Below are 13,084 nucleotides of genomic sequence, written 5' to 3'. Positions count from 1 at the left end.
CCTGGCATATTAAAGAGCCCAATATCGCAGCACGGTTGTCTTTGCTTATGTTTTTGTTCTTGTTGCTGCTGCTGCTGTCACTGCCATTACTGTGTAATTATTAAAACCAACAAATAAGGTTCATGTGGCTCGTGAGGTTCGTTTGTGGCTATGTTCGTTTATTCATTCGCTGCTTGTTGACTAGCTTAGCGCAAAACTGATAAAACCAACAGCACACGGTTGGATGCTCGGTTGCCAGGCCAACAATCGACCTCATGTTGCTCAGTGCTGCACATTTAACTGTTTAGTGGGTAGATTATCTTTTGTATGCATACAATGCATATACATTCCTCGGAGTATTGAAATTGATTAAAAAATTTTTAGCATTTACCCTGCATAAAATATTGTATAAATACCATTTTATGAATTATTCAACTTACACGTGATATTGTGAGGGAAACCAAACATACTTTTTTTTACAGGTGGATGCGCTGAGCTGATAATTTTTCAATATCAGCAGACAAATTTAAAAATATTTAAAGTAAAACAAAAAAGTTATGATTTTGATGAATTTATGCGCCGGCAAAGCATTTGTTCAGAATTATCTTCTCTGTTCATTTACGGATCGAGAAATTGTTAGCACATTCCGCGTGCCAAATATCAAGGCAATAGCTTCAAAATTTTTAATCTTTATCGTGTTTACGGGGGCAAAGAAACAGGACAAATGGAAACAAATGATGTAAATAAAGATGTTTCAGAAACAGCTTAAAAGTGATCTAGAATTGACTTCTATGCTTTTTGCCAAGGCTACAAACCTCCAATATTTTAATAAAGGTTCGGTTCGGCGGTTCGAAACATAGAGCAAGACATCGGTTCGGTTCGCGAATTGGTTTTTATACCCCCTGAACCCAAAGTTTAGGTTCCAACCTTGGTTCAATTTCATACTAATTAAATTTTTTTTTTAAGAAATCAAATGTTGATGATAATTTAAATTTATTTGAAGATTTAAATATGACTTTTTTTAAAACCATGAAATTTATGTAATTAATTTTTTTTTTAAACCGAACCTTTTGTTTTAGAAATCGGTTCGGTTTAGGTTCGGGTTCGCAAAGTAAATAATTTCAAGGGTTCGGTTCATGATCCAGTTCAAGCTGCTTGAGAAACCGAACCGAACCGGTTCAGGCTGCTTGAGAAACCGAACCGGTTCAGGCTGCTTGAGAAACCGAACCGAACCGGTTCAGGCTGCTTGAGAAACCGAACCGAACCGGTTTTACGAGCTTCAGTTCAGACCCGGTTTGCAGCCTTGCTTTTTGCATTTCGTAAGTTCAGCGCTATTTTGATTTCGCGAACTAAAAAATCCTGAAGCAATCTCAAAATTATTGCTGTCAAGCTCTTTAATATCATTAATAAATTGTAATAACATACGATAGATATACGGTTTTTTACGTTACAGCCAATATCTGCGAAGTACGTATACATTATTTTGAAGACGTATACGTAATATGTAGATTTTTAAAGCCAACGCTCTATTGTTTTTGCAATTTCCAAAATTGAAGCTGCAAATTTTGTCATATTTAGATCGAAAGCTTGGGCTGCTTTGACTTGGGAGCAAACAGTTGACTAACACTGTTTGCCAGTGTCTTAAGGCCTGTTTTGCATTTTGTTGCTGCCTCAGCAAAACACACGCACTCTCACACACATACAGAGAGAGACAAACAAATCGGACGTGTGGAGGCGTGCGATAGTTCAGGATAAGACAAGCAAAGGCTAAATGAGCATCTGCATATTTTGGGGCGGGAGCAGCAGTCGATGGAGGGGGGTTGATAAAGGGGATGGGGAAAGGGGTGTCAGTTGTTGACCGAGTGTGTGTTGGCAAAACTTTAACAAGCACTTAAGTATTAATCATGGAAATCAAAGTCAGCTGCGGGTCAGCCACACGTACCAAGACTACATGTTTGTATAGTGTGTGTGTGTGTGTGTGTGTGTGTGTGTGTGTGTGTGTGTGTGTGTGTGTGTGCATTGTGTGTGAGAGTGAGTGTGGTTGCTATGTGGCATCATTTGCTTGGCCAGAAACTTTGCTGCTGACGTCGAGGTTGGCTATCAATGTCACAAGCTCGGGATTCTGAATCAGTTTCGTGGGCGAGGACACACAGCGACAGAGAGAGAGAGAGAGAGTGAGAGAGGGAGGTAGAGGAAGAGCTTTTGACGACTAATGAGGCATTAAACTTAACTGCTCAACTTTTCGCCTGTCAAGCGTTTATTAAATTTACCATTTTATTGGCCCAACAACTTGGTGTTAACTATGGCCTGTCGCTTGGTCAATGGGCGTGCCAGGGGGCGTGCCTTAACTGAAATCAGATTACGTTGTTTACCGCTTACTTCCGGCGGCTGCACAGTTAACCGAGTAGCAACCAACAGCAGCAAACAGTCAACAGCAACTGCCATTTACTTGGTGTCCTCTCCTCACCTCTCCTCTCCTCTCGCTCGTTTACTTCCTCGCATCCTTGCTGTGTCTGCAGCCATATTTAAATAGTTGCCAAGTTTAGCAAATTTTATTCCAAGTACATAATTTCGTTTTCGGAAATTGTATTAGCCATTTATTTAGTCGAATTTGCTGCGGTGGGTGGCTCGTTTACATGGCCTACATTGGGCAGGAGCGTGAATATTTCCTGGAGTTGCTGAAACTTCTGATAATTGGATAGAAAAGTTCGACAGGCAACGGAGTTCGATGGCACTATAGAAAATCTTAATTGAATAATGAAGACTACGAGAATAGCGTATTTCTATGGAATATTGGCATACTTTTTTAACTGGCTAAATCACTTTGTCAAAGAAAGTTTAGTTAGAAATATTTATCTGTGTGTACTTTTTAATTGTTCACACCTTAACTCATTGTTCCAAAAGACACATTGTTGTTCAAATTATAAATATTTGTGGCATTTAAAAATGTTGTGAGCTTAAAGTTTAATGCAGTTTGGGACTTTATTGCCAACAATTCTTCAACACTCGTAATCGTATTCATTTATAATCCGATTTGTTTTTTACATTGTTCTTATTGTAGCACATAATTTGTAAAGCTGTTAAAATCCAAAATTGGTTGTTGTGTTTTGTCAAATGTAAGAAATAGTATTATGGGTGAGTAAAGTATAAGTTATTCAAATGGTATTCAAAAGGAAATTAAAAATAAAATAAAAATCTATTGAGATTAAAACTCTGATATAGAAATGATGTAGAGAATGCAGCTGCCTGGTTTAGCCAGTTATATATATTTTACATACATACATACATTTACTGAATTTATTTTATTGTGTGCCAAGTGAAGAAAAATTGCCGCACATATTAAAAGATTTTAGTTTGTGTTTACACAAACTTAGATTGAGCCAACAATTATTCAAGAGTCATGGCTGAGTAGTCACAAATCAATATTTCACAATAAATATTTCAATTTGATTTCTAAGCAATTCACAGCTTACACATTCGAATGCTCTAAGATTTCCAATCTATTGCTGAATAAGATCCGCTTACAAATCCAATTTCAAGACATCCTCTTGGCACACCATTTGGCTTGTCTGAAAAAAAATATGTTGTTATGTAGTGAGATTATTAAAATAACTTGATATGTTAGTAATTTGCAGAGCATTTGATTATCGATTAGCCAGAAATTCAGTTAGCAAACAAATCCGCAAATTCAATCAATGCAGTAAAATTGTTGACCACATTCCAAATAAATACATATTTTGATTTACTTTTTTGTGAGTAGCTAACAAATCGTAAAATCGTTAAAAGCATTATGAAATATTTATGCAGACAGCATTGCGGATATTTAGTCCAAGTGTGTGTGTGTGTGTGCGTATGTGAGTATGAATTTGGTTGTGACACTGACAGTGAATAAAATCAGCTTAGCTTTTGCCAAAAGTGGCCAAAAAAAAAAAAAGTTTGAGGCTGACAGAGACAGCGATAGAGAGAGAGAGAGACAGAGAGTTGGCATGAAAAAGCCAATTTACTTTTAAGCTGCGCCTAAACGAGAGCAACGACAAAAAAGGAGCTGCTACTGACTGCCACCATAATCCTCGTGTCCCTCTCTGCCTTCATGTCCCTCTGTACCCTCGCTGACACTCTGTCCATTTGCCTGGCTGTCAGCAAATACAAAACCAAACAACTAGTGACAGACTAACTAAAAGGCAACTACGTTCGCCTTTGTAATGTTGAAGCGGCGTCAGTGTCTGTGGCGGAAATGAAACGTGCAACTGGGGGAGTGAGCGAGATGGCATGTGTGCGAATACTACGTGCCACTTGTGTGTGTTTGTGGCATTGAGTAATCATCAACGTTGAAAATTGCGTTTTTTATGGAGATGGCCACAAAAGCGCTGACATGGCCTAGCTATACTTAGCATATGTGCGAGTATGTATGTATGTGCACATATATCTATGTATTAATGTGTGTATTAGTGTGCCCGTGTGTGTGAGTGTGAGCTGTGTGTGTTTAGGTGTGCGGTGTGCGTGCGACAGCAGCCACAAGTGACACAGCATGGGCAGGCAGTAAAATCCTTTTTTTATGGCATTGCCCAGTAGGACCTTCTACAATATGCGAGTGTGTGTGGGTGTGTGTGTGTGTGCGTGTGTATCTACGAGTATGTTTGTACGCACTCTGCCCTGTATGCCTTGACTGGGTTGTCTTGCGGTTTGTCGTGGCGCCACACAAATTAATTTCGCAGCATATTCAAAGTGTTATTAAACATAATTTATTAAAAACGAAATTGTATAAAGCCAAGCCGTTGCCCTACTCATAGCTGTGGTAGACGCCAAACCCCAACGATGACTCCGACTCCAACTCCAACTCCGACTACGAATTCAACGCTGCTGCACTTGAGAGGTCGTAATAAATTTTTGTGATTTTTTTTTTTTGTGGGTCGGAGAATGATGGAAGAGTCTGGGAGGAGTCTTTGGGTTATGAGGTTCATGTGCGTGCCGTTGTCGTCGCCGCTTTAACGGCAGGCATTTTGAGAATGGGCGGTTTGCTATGCTCCCTCTCATCTTGTTTTTTTTTTATGCTGTACTGTGCAACAAATGTTGCCAGTTAATGTTGTAAACAAGTTGTATGGGCGGGGAAATGTGCTTGAGGCTTGAACCCGTGTCTGTGGGTGGCTCCTCCTCAATGTCTGTCACTGTGTGTTTGTGCGTTGGGTTATGATATATGAGACAGGCATAGCAAATCGGAAATTTAATTTCCACAGAAAGTGGCTTTGGAACGGCTTTTAGCCTTATAATAACTGGCAGCTTAATTGCCGGCCATAATTTAGAGTGTGGCCTTGCCGTAGCCACCATTAGGACAGGCCGAGACCCATAAAGGCTAACTAACCAGCTTTGTTTGCATTCTGTTGTTGCCCTTTGACAGGCTCTGCTGCACACACACGATGTCGTTGCTCGGGATGTCTACGGCGAGGAAGCTCTGCGCGTCACACCGCCGCCCATGGTACCCTATCTCAATGGCGATGAGCTGGACAACGTGGAGGGCGGCGAGCTGCAGCATGTGACTCGTGTGCGTCTTGTGCAGTTCCAGAAAAATACCGACGAGCCCATGGTAAATCACACTCACTCACTCACACAACAACTCACAAAAGCCAACAGCTAGTTGAACGAGTTACTCAATTGTATTTCTCCATTTCCAACCTGCTGCAGGGCATCACGCTTAAAATGACCGAGGACGGACGTTGCATTGTGGCGCGTATCATGCACGGTGGCATGATACACAGACAGGCCACGCTGCATGTCGGCGATGAGATACGGGAAATCAATGGGCAGCCGGTGCAGCATCAGTCCGTGGGTCAATTGCAACGAATGCTGGTAAGCTTTTCTGCTTCCTCAAAACAACTTATCTCCGTCTTTCCCTAATATTGGAAATTGCATATTTCATTTACTCATTGCAGCGCGAGGCACGCGGTTCCGTTACCTTTAAAATAGTTCCATCTTATCGTAGCGCCCCGCCACCCTGTGAGGTAAGTTTTTGAATTCCCTTGAAACTAAAAACTGTGAGTTGCATTTTCCACTTTCCATTACGGCCACGCTAGAACTTTCAATACAACTCATTCCATGGCATATAATTTTAAAATTACACTTTAATGAAACATGGTTCATCAATTATTTCTGTATTGAACTCCGCAAACTTCAATGAAAACCATTTACTCGTATTCACTGTAAATAATATGAAGGAAAATCGCCTTTATAATATTGTGAAGAAATCCCTTTTTTCTGATATCCCTACTTTATCTATATCCCGGTTTATTTAACCAGGTTTTTTAAAAGTTATTTCGTTGAGACGCTTTCGAATGTTATAATTTTCTAATTTTATTAAATTATTGGCAATTCAAATTGTAGAATTATTTAAAATTAGATGTTGAAGCGGTTCTTTATTTGAAAACACAAAAATTCTGTGAAAACACAAAAAATGTATAGTTTGTAAATAAAGCTTAAAGTCTTGAGGCAATTTTATGTTATTGATGTTTATTATTATAACTATAAAAGTAAGAAAGAAAATGTTTCCTAACCTTACATAAATTATTAATCGCCTGAATTATGTTTGTTTTATAAATCGAATTGATTCAAATTAATTGCGAATTCAATGCAGAGAAAATTGAATGAATATTATATGTGTTCATCTCAATTGAAGCGAAAACTATAAATTCATAGTTTAGTCATAATAACTATTAGAATCTAACTTTATGTGCAATGGTAATTTGATGTCAATCGACTGAAAAACACGAATCCATAAAGCAAACTGAGCATATTCGTAATCGTATGAAGAATTCATTTGGAATGAATGTTGTTGAATGCAGTTGAAATGCATTATTATGTAATTATATTGTTTCGCATTAACATGACTCCAACACATTTTCCATTCCCTCCCCAAAATGCATACGTAACATGCAGCTTTTCAGGATAAGACCCGCTCCAGTGCTTGTAAGTATCACGTTCGAGTAAATGCACTCGTGAAACATAATTGCAGCCACACACAAACACACACACATAATTACACACACAACCATATTAGATATGCTCATACACGCATGTGCATATCCAATTCCATTTACACACAGGCTTTGCTCATTAGAATTCATAAAATAGTGAGAACTCGTCTAATTAATATCCTTGACAAAATTCTAATTAGAGCGGGGGATCAAATGGATTTTGGTTGTTCCTGTCTGTGATTTCCACCAGTCAGATAAATGTATTGAGTTACCGTAAATGCAGAGTCAGCAGCTAAAAGGCTTTTTCAATTTTCCACATTTTTCTTCCTGTGCAGATTTTTGTTCGTGCACAATTCGATTATAATCCGCTTGATGATGAGCTTATACCCTGCGCCCAGGCGGGCATTGCATTCCAAGTCGGCGACATACTGCAGGTAGGCACATTAGGAGTCCGACTCGAATTGCAAGCGACAGACGACTAATGACTGAGGATTGTTTGTTTCGTTGTTTAGATCATTAGCAAGGACGATCATCATTGGTGGCAGGCGAGAATTGATACGGTGGGCGGATCGGCGGGACTGATACCATCACCAGAACTGCAGGAATGGCGTATTGCTTGCCAGACCGTTGATAAGACCAAGCAGGAGCAGGGTAAGTTAATTGCACACTTAAATCTCAATTAACATTTACATAAATACATGTAAACAAACTACTTATGTGTACTATTTATATGTGTAATTGGATGCCAACTATAATCGTATGCTTTATAATTCTATCATATTGGAAAGTGTGTGATGAATTCGTAGTTAAAACAGAAACCATCATGAAAACGCTCTTACTGTCTACTCAATGGCAATGTCCAGAGCAACTCTATTAAATACATACTCACACTGAACCACGCACATCTTCACTCATACACACAATCACACACATAAATACATACATGCTCACTTCAAAAGAAGCTCAGAGAATTGCATGCCAAAAAGTAGTTGCAAAATTTCCCAAAATTTCGTCAAAATATTTAGTAAAAAGATACGAGTATGCTACAAAAAGTGTCAGTCGTTTCAATGTACACAACATTACACACACATAAATCAACACACGCACATACATAACTACACACTAATACTTATGTATAGGTAAATAGTATATTTAAATCAATATCGTGAATTCGCCAATCACACATATTATATATTTATATATGTATATGTATGTGTATGTATGTAACTATGTAATGCAGGAGAACCGGGTGCAGGATGTTCCGCTCACGCAGATGGGTGTGATGGATCCGCAGGTAGCTAATATCCTAAGACCCAAAATAAATAAAAATACATAAATTAAAATACTTGACCACAACTCAACTTTAAACGTTTCTTCTTGAGTTTTGTGTTTACTCGACTTTCTATAATCACCAAACGTAGCAAAGCTCATTTAAAAGGCACTCCCACTCCTTATATCCATGAATAGTAATCACAAGTCAGTCCATTATCAACAAGACGCTCAATTAATCAGTTTTCGGCATTTCGAAATTTTAAACACCTTTGCAGAGTTTTTTAAAACAACTGAATGTGATCTGCATTTGATAAAAAAGTAATTTAATTTCAAATTAGTAAAATATTTTTATTATTTAAATAACTAATATAACGCTTGTATGTAGTAATATTTTGTATGTACTTTATAGTTAGTCCGATTGTATATATAGAAATTTAAAAAAATTTGTCTAACATCATCCAAGAAAGTTGTTTATTATATCTTGAAATATTTATTTTTATTACTTTACATAAATTCCCTCTGCAAGGGTATACATAAGCAACGATTCATCCAACGCGCACATGAGTTAACCTGCCTTCAGATCTATAAGTATATAGATTTTCATCTGGTGTATGTCAAGATGCAGTAATTAATAGTGCTTTATTTGGCATTACATAGGCCTCACATGTAGAAACGCTTTTTTCATTAGCATTGCTTAAAACGCCATATTGCAAAAATTACCAATTAACAACTCACATATTAGATACATCATCATCAGCTTTAAAGATCATCCGAAAGCATGCTATAGATACTACCATCACAGTGAACTGAACCATCAACAAAATACTCATTTGGTAAAAAAAAAAAAACAATAAATACAAAGGTATAATTAACTCGCTATGTGAAATCTTTTGCATTTACTTTTTATTGAGAGCATGCTATGCCTGTTTTAAAACATTCCTACGTTCAATGGAGATTATGACAATATTACACGTAGAATTTAAGCATTGAATCCTGTATAACCCACAGTAAACTGTTCCATCTTTGGGCGCAAGAAAAAGCAATGTCGGGACAAATATTTGGCCAAACATAATGCCATATTCGATACGCTCGATGTGGTCACATACGAAGAGGTTGTCAAAGTACCAGGTAAATATTACAAAATTCTTGAAAATGTTATCGAACTATATCGAATTGTGTTTCTGTTAGTGGGTGATCCGAACTTCCAGCGAAAGACATTGGTGCTACTTGGTGCACATGGCGTGGGCAGGAGGCATATAAAGAATACTTTAATCTCAAAGTATCCCGATAAGTATGCCTATCCCATACCACGTAAGTAAACTGAGCTAACAATATTTAAATATTACTTTGACGATTTAGAAGTTGGATCCGATGGATCTCTCCATAGAAATATATCTCTTCGACTGTATTTTTGATTTAAAAATTATTATCACTTTATTAGATACAACGAGACCTGCTAAGCCCGAAGAGGAGAACGGACGCAGTTATTACTTTGTCTCACACGACGAAATGATGGCCGACATTGGTGCCAATGAGTATTTGGAATATGGTGCGTATGCAGTATATCCTTCATATAAGGAAATCATTTATTAACATTTTGCATTTCGATAGGAACGCATGAGGATGCCATGTATGGCACCAAACTAGATACCATTCGACGCATACATACTGAGGGTAAAATGGCCATACTAGATGTGGAGCCGCAGGCACTCAAAATACTGCGCACAGCTGAATTTACGCCCTATGTCGTGTTTATAGCGGCGCCCTCACTCCAGAACATTGCAGATGTAAGGGGAAAAACTGTTGTAGTGTAGTGTAGTGCTCTTGTACTGAATGTGCAGTTGTTGTAATGGAAATTGCGTTTTTCGTTGCAGTACGATGGCAGCCTGGAGCGACTGGCCAAGGAATCGGATATGCTGCGTCAACTGTATGGACATTTCTTTGACTTGACCATTGTGAACAACGATATTAGCGAGACGATTGCCACTCTAGAAACGGCCATTGAGCGCGTACATACCACACCCCAATGGGTGCCAGTCTCCTGGCTCTACTGACAAGACAGTGAGCTGGAATGCCCCGACTGTCTCGATGGCTGCGATTGCGAGTGGGATGCATACACACAGGCGTCCAATGTGGCGCTCTACTGAGTAGAAACACACCATAAAAGTATTAACGAGGCACAAATACAACACATGCAACTACAGTAAACTATGTTTGTAGGCGCCTGGCGCCCGCACATACCACACACACAATCACACACACACACACACTTTACATATAGAGAAATGGGTATTATGGGAACTGCAGTCGCAACGCAAAGACATAATGTTAATTTTAAATATTATTTTCAATATTATTTTATTTTAAATGATGTTTTTGTTTTAGTATAAGTTAAATATTATTATTATTATTGTATTTGCCATTCCAGTAAGCTGCCCACGAGCAGCCTGTTTATTGTTTGTTATTGTTTTACCTAGTAATTTGTTTAGTATTCGTTTGCCAGACAGCATTAAACGCTTATGTAAATCCTGCACTTGTTACTGATTAATTTTAATTGAATAACAACAATAACAACAAAAATATAGCACTCCAACAAAAAAAAAATATATACAAAATGTAAATTGTTTACAAATTTATTTGCTACATGAAAGTCTTTTGAAAAACGAGCGTCAAACGAGTTAGGAAACTACGTAATTAAATTTAACTAATATAGAACACAAATTAATAAAAAAAAAAAAAACAAAACAAAAGCAAAAGTCATTAAAAGCAACAACAAAAACATGATGAAAATGAATAAAATAAAGTATGATGAGAGCAATTTCAAGTGTTTCAAACAAATTAAAACAATTAATACACATTAAAAAGTAAAAGTAAAAAAGGAATAAAAGCGAAATGAACATTTAAGGAATACAACTCAAAATGTGCACGGTTTTAAATGCAATAAAAATTAAAAATTAATAAATACAAAATAAAAAAGAAATACACGTACATACACAAAGCAAAACAAAAGCTTAACCCAAACCAAAAGCGATTAAAATTGTTGAAGTTGAATTAATTTAATTAAGAATTTAAAGGAAAATGCAATCAAACAATATAAGCGTAATTTATTTGCCACAGCGTTATCATAAAAAACGACTCGTAATTAAACGAAGGCAAATTAAAAGAACATAGAGTGAGCACAAAAAACACACACCCTAACACACACACATGCATACTAACAAAAATTTATGAAAAATAAAAAACAGTAATGAAGAAATTAAACAAAAGCGGTAAACGGTAAATGAATACCCTTATGAACCACTATTTAGTAAAAGCAAAAAATAAGACATGAATGTGTTAGCAAATCAACACACACAGACACACACACGCGTATATATATTAAATACACACATATATTTTTGAACAACTCAAACTCAGGTTGGATACATTGAAAATCAGACAGTTATATAAGATTAATATAGCGAGCGCTTCCTTTTAACCCACAGCCAATAAGCAACAACAGACAGCTAATTCTAGTGAACCAAATCAATGAACCCACAATCCAAAAAGAAAATGAAAACAACCTAATAACCTTTAAAACCTTTAAAAAAAAAAACGAGAATAAAGAACCACCCAATAGCGTCGCAGCTTTAAGTTTTTAATGCTATGTATTATGTACACAAAAGAAAAAAAAAAAAAAGACGACGGAATCATGTAGAAACGGTGAATACCACATTTGAGTACCAGAATAGGAAGCTCATCAGTTTTTACAGGTTTGCTAAAGGCACCTGATTTTACAGAGTGGAAAATGCACTCGCTTTTTTCCCTCTCCCCAATTTTATTCAAATATATGAATGACTATTAATTTTTTGTTTTCAAAAAACGAAAAGTGAATCTTAAAAATGCAGATAAATCTGAATTTCATCTGCATTTTCGATCTATTTAGTAAGTTTATTAAACTTAATGGATCAACACAGAGTTATATCTATGACGCACAAATGCTAGAATATGCGTCTTGGGGTAACCTATAGTTGGATTCCTAACGCTACGTGGAACACTTTTACTTTAGGCCAACATAATAGCGCCAACACAAAACAGAACAACATATTGGGCAAATGCGAAAGAATCACTTAAATTCTTACAATTAGAATTTAAAAAGAGAAAAATAATAAATGGAAGTGTAATGAAAAGAAACATTTAAATTTATATTCTTGCAGCACATTTGGTGGCAGTCAGCGATTAACCCACTTTAGCCTCCCACTTAACCCCATTTGAGCCGGAGCTTATTTCAACCACAATTAACCAGAAGCATCCCATCCATTCCACACAACAGTTAACATGGAGTTTTATCCACAAGATAAAACTACGTGACAAATTCTATGGTTTCAAGATGGTTGACAACATATTGAGAGCAAATTCTCTCGCAATACTCGTTTTATGTATGCAAAATGTAAGCTGGTCTATCAATTTAATTCCGTTCTGAGCGTTAGAGCTGACAATGAAAAGCAGGCAGGCAAGGCAGCTAAAGGCAGGCCGAGAGCAGGCAAATCATAGATGTATTCCCAAAGAATCAAGGTGAAGATGAGGAAGAAGAAGAACCTACCCAAACAAACAAGAACTAAACTACCTAATACCCACGACAAACGCAGCCGAGTGGCCAAATTAACTAAGTAGTACTTACTTATACCTAAATACTTAGAAAGAAAGTGTATGTATTGTACGTGTACTTGTATGTATATTTTGCAGCCCCCAGTTGGCTGGGTGTGCCACAACACCAATGCTCAAATCAAAATCTTATCTTATATTTTACGATAATTGGCAAATACTTATGTATGTGTATGTATGATGTTAAAATGGGGCCCCTTCCGGCTAGAAATGATACAATTTTT

General features: G+C 37.2%; 1 protein-coding gene across 4 annotated transcripts in view; it reads left to right on the top strand.

Moving 5' to 3' along the window:
- The window catches only part of LOC117792917 (peripheral plasma membrane protein CASK), a 35,385-nt gene extending 22,620 nt beyond the window's left edge, over positions 1–12,765 (top strand). Inside the window, exons 2-13 of one of the 4 annotated variants that reach the window (XM_034633241.1) lie at positions 5,375–5,560; positions 5,659–5,823; positions 5,907–5,975; positions 6,907–6,936; positions 7,280–7,378; positions 7,457–7,595; positions 8,185–8,238; positions 9,225–9,344; positions 9,405–9,527; positions 9,658–9,765; positions 9,828–10,003; positions 10,091–12,765. In XM_034633241.1, the coding sequence (XP_034489132.1) occupies positions 5,375–5,560; positions 5,659–5,823; positions 5,907–5,975; positions 6,907–6,936; positions 7,280–7,378; positions 7,457–7,595; positions 8,185–8,238; positions 9,225–9,344; positions 9,405–9,527; positions 9,658–9,765; positions 9,828–10,003; positions 10,091–10,270 (1,449 nt within the window). In that variant the 3' untranslated portion in view covers positions 10,271–12,765. The remainder of the gene's footprint in view (positions 1–5,374; positions 5,561–5,658; positions 5,824–5,906; positions 5,976–6,906; positions 6,937–7,279; positions 7,379–7,456; positions 7,596–8,184; positions 8,239–9,224; positions 9,345–9,404; positions 9,528–9,657; positions 9,766–9,827; positions 10,004–10,090) is intronic. The other 3 variants (XM_034633239.1, XM_034633242.1, XM_034633240.1) reach the window with 3 other exon arrangements.
- Positions 12,766–13,084: the final 319 nt, after the last annotated feature.

Source organism: Drosophila innubila (genome assembly GCF_004354385.1).
Source record: "Drosophila innubila isolate TH190305 chromosome 3R unlocalized genomic scaffold, UK_Dinn_1.0 2_E_3R, whole genome shotgun sequence".
Taxonomy (NCBI): Eukaryota; Metazoa; Arthropoda; class Insecta; order Diptera; family Drosophilidae; genus Drosophila; species Drosophila innubila.
This window is presented reverse-complemented; position numbering and strand designations above follow the sequence as displayed.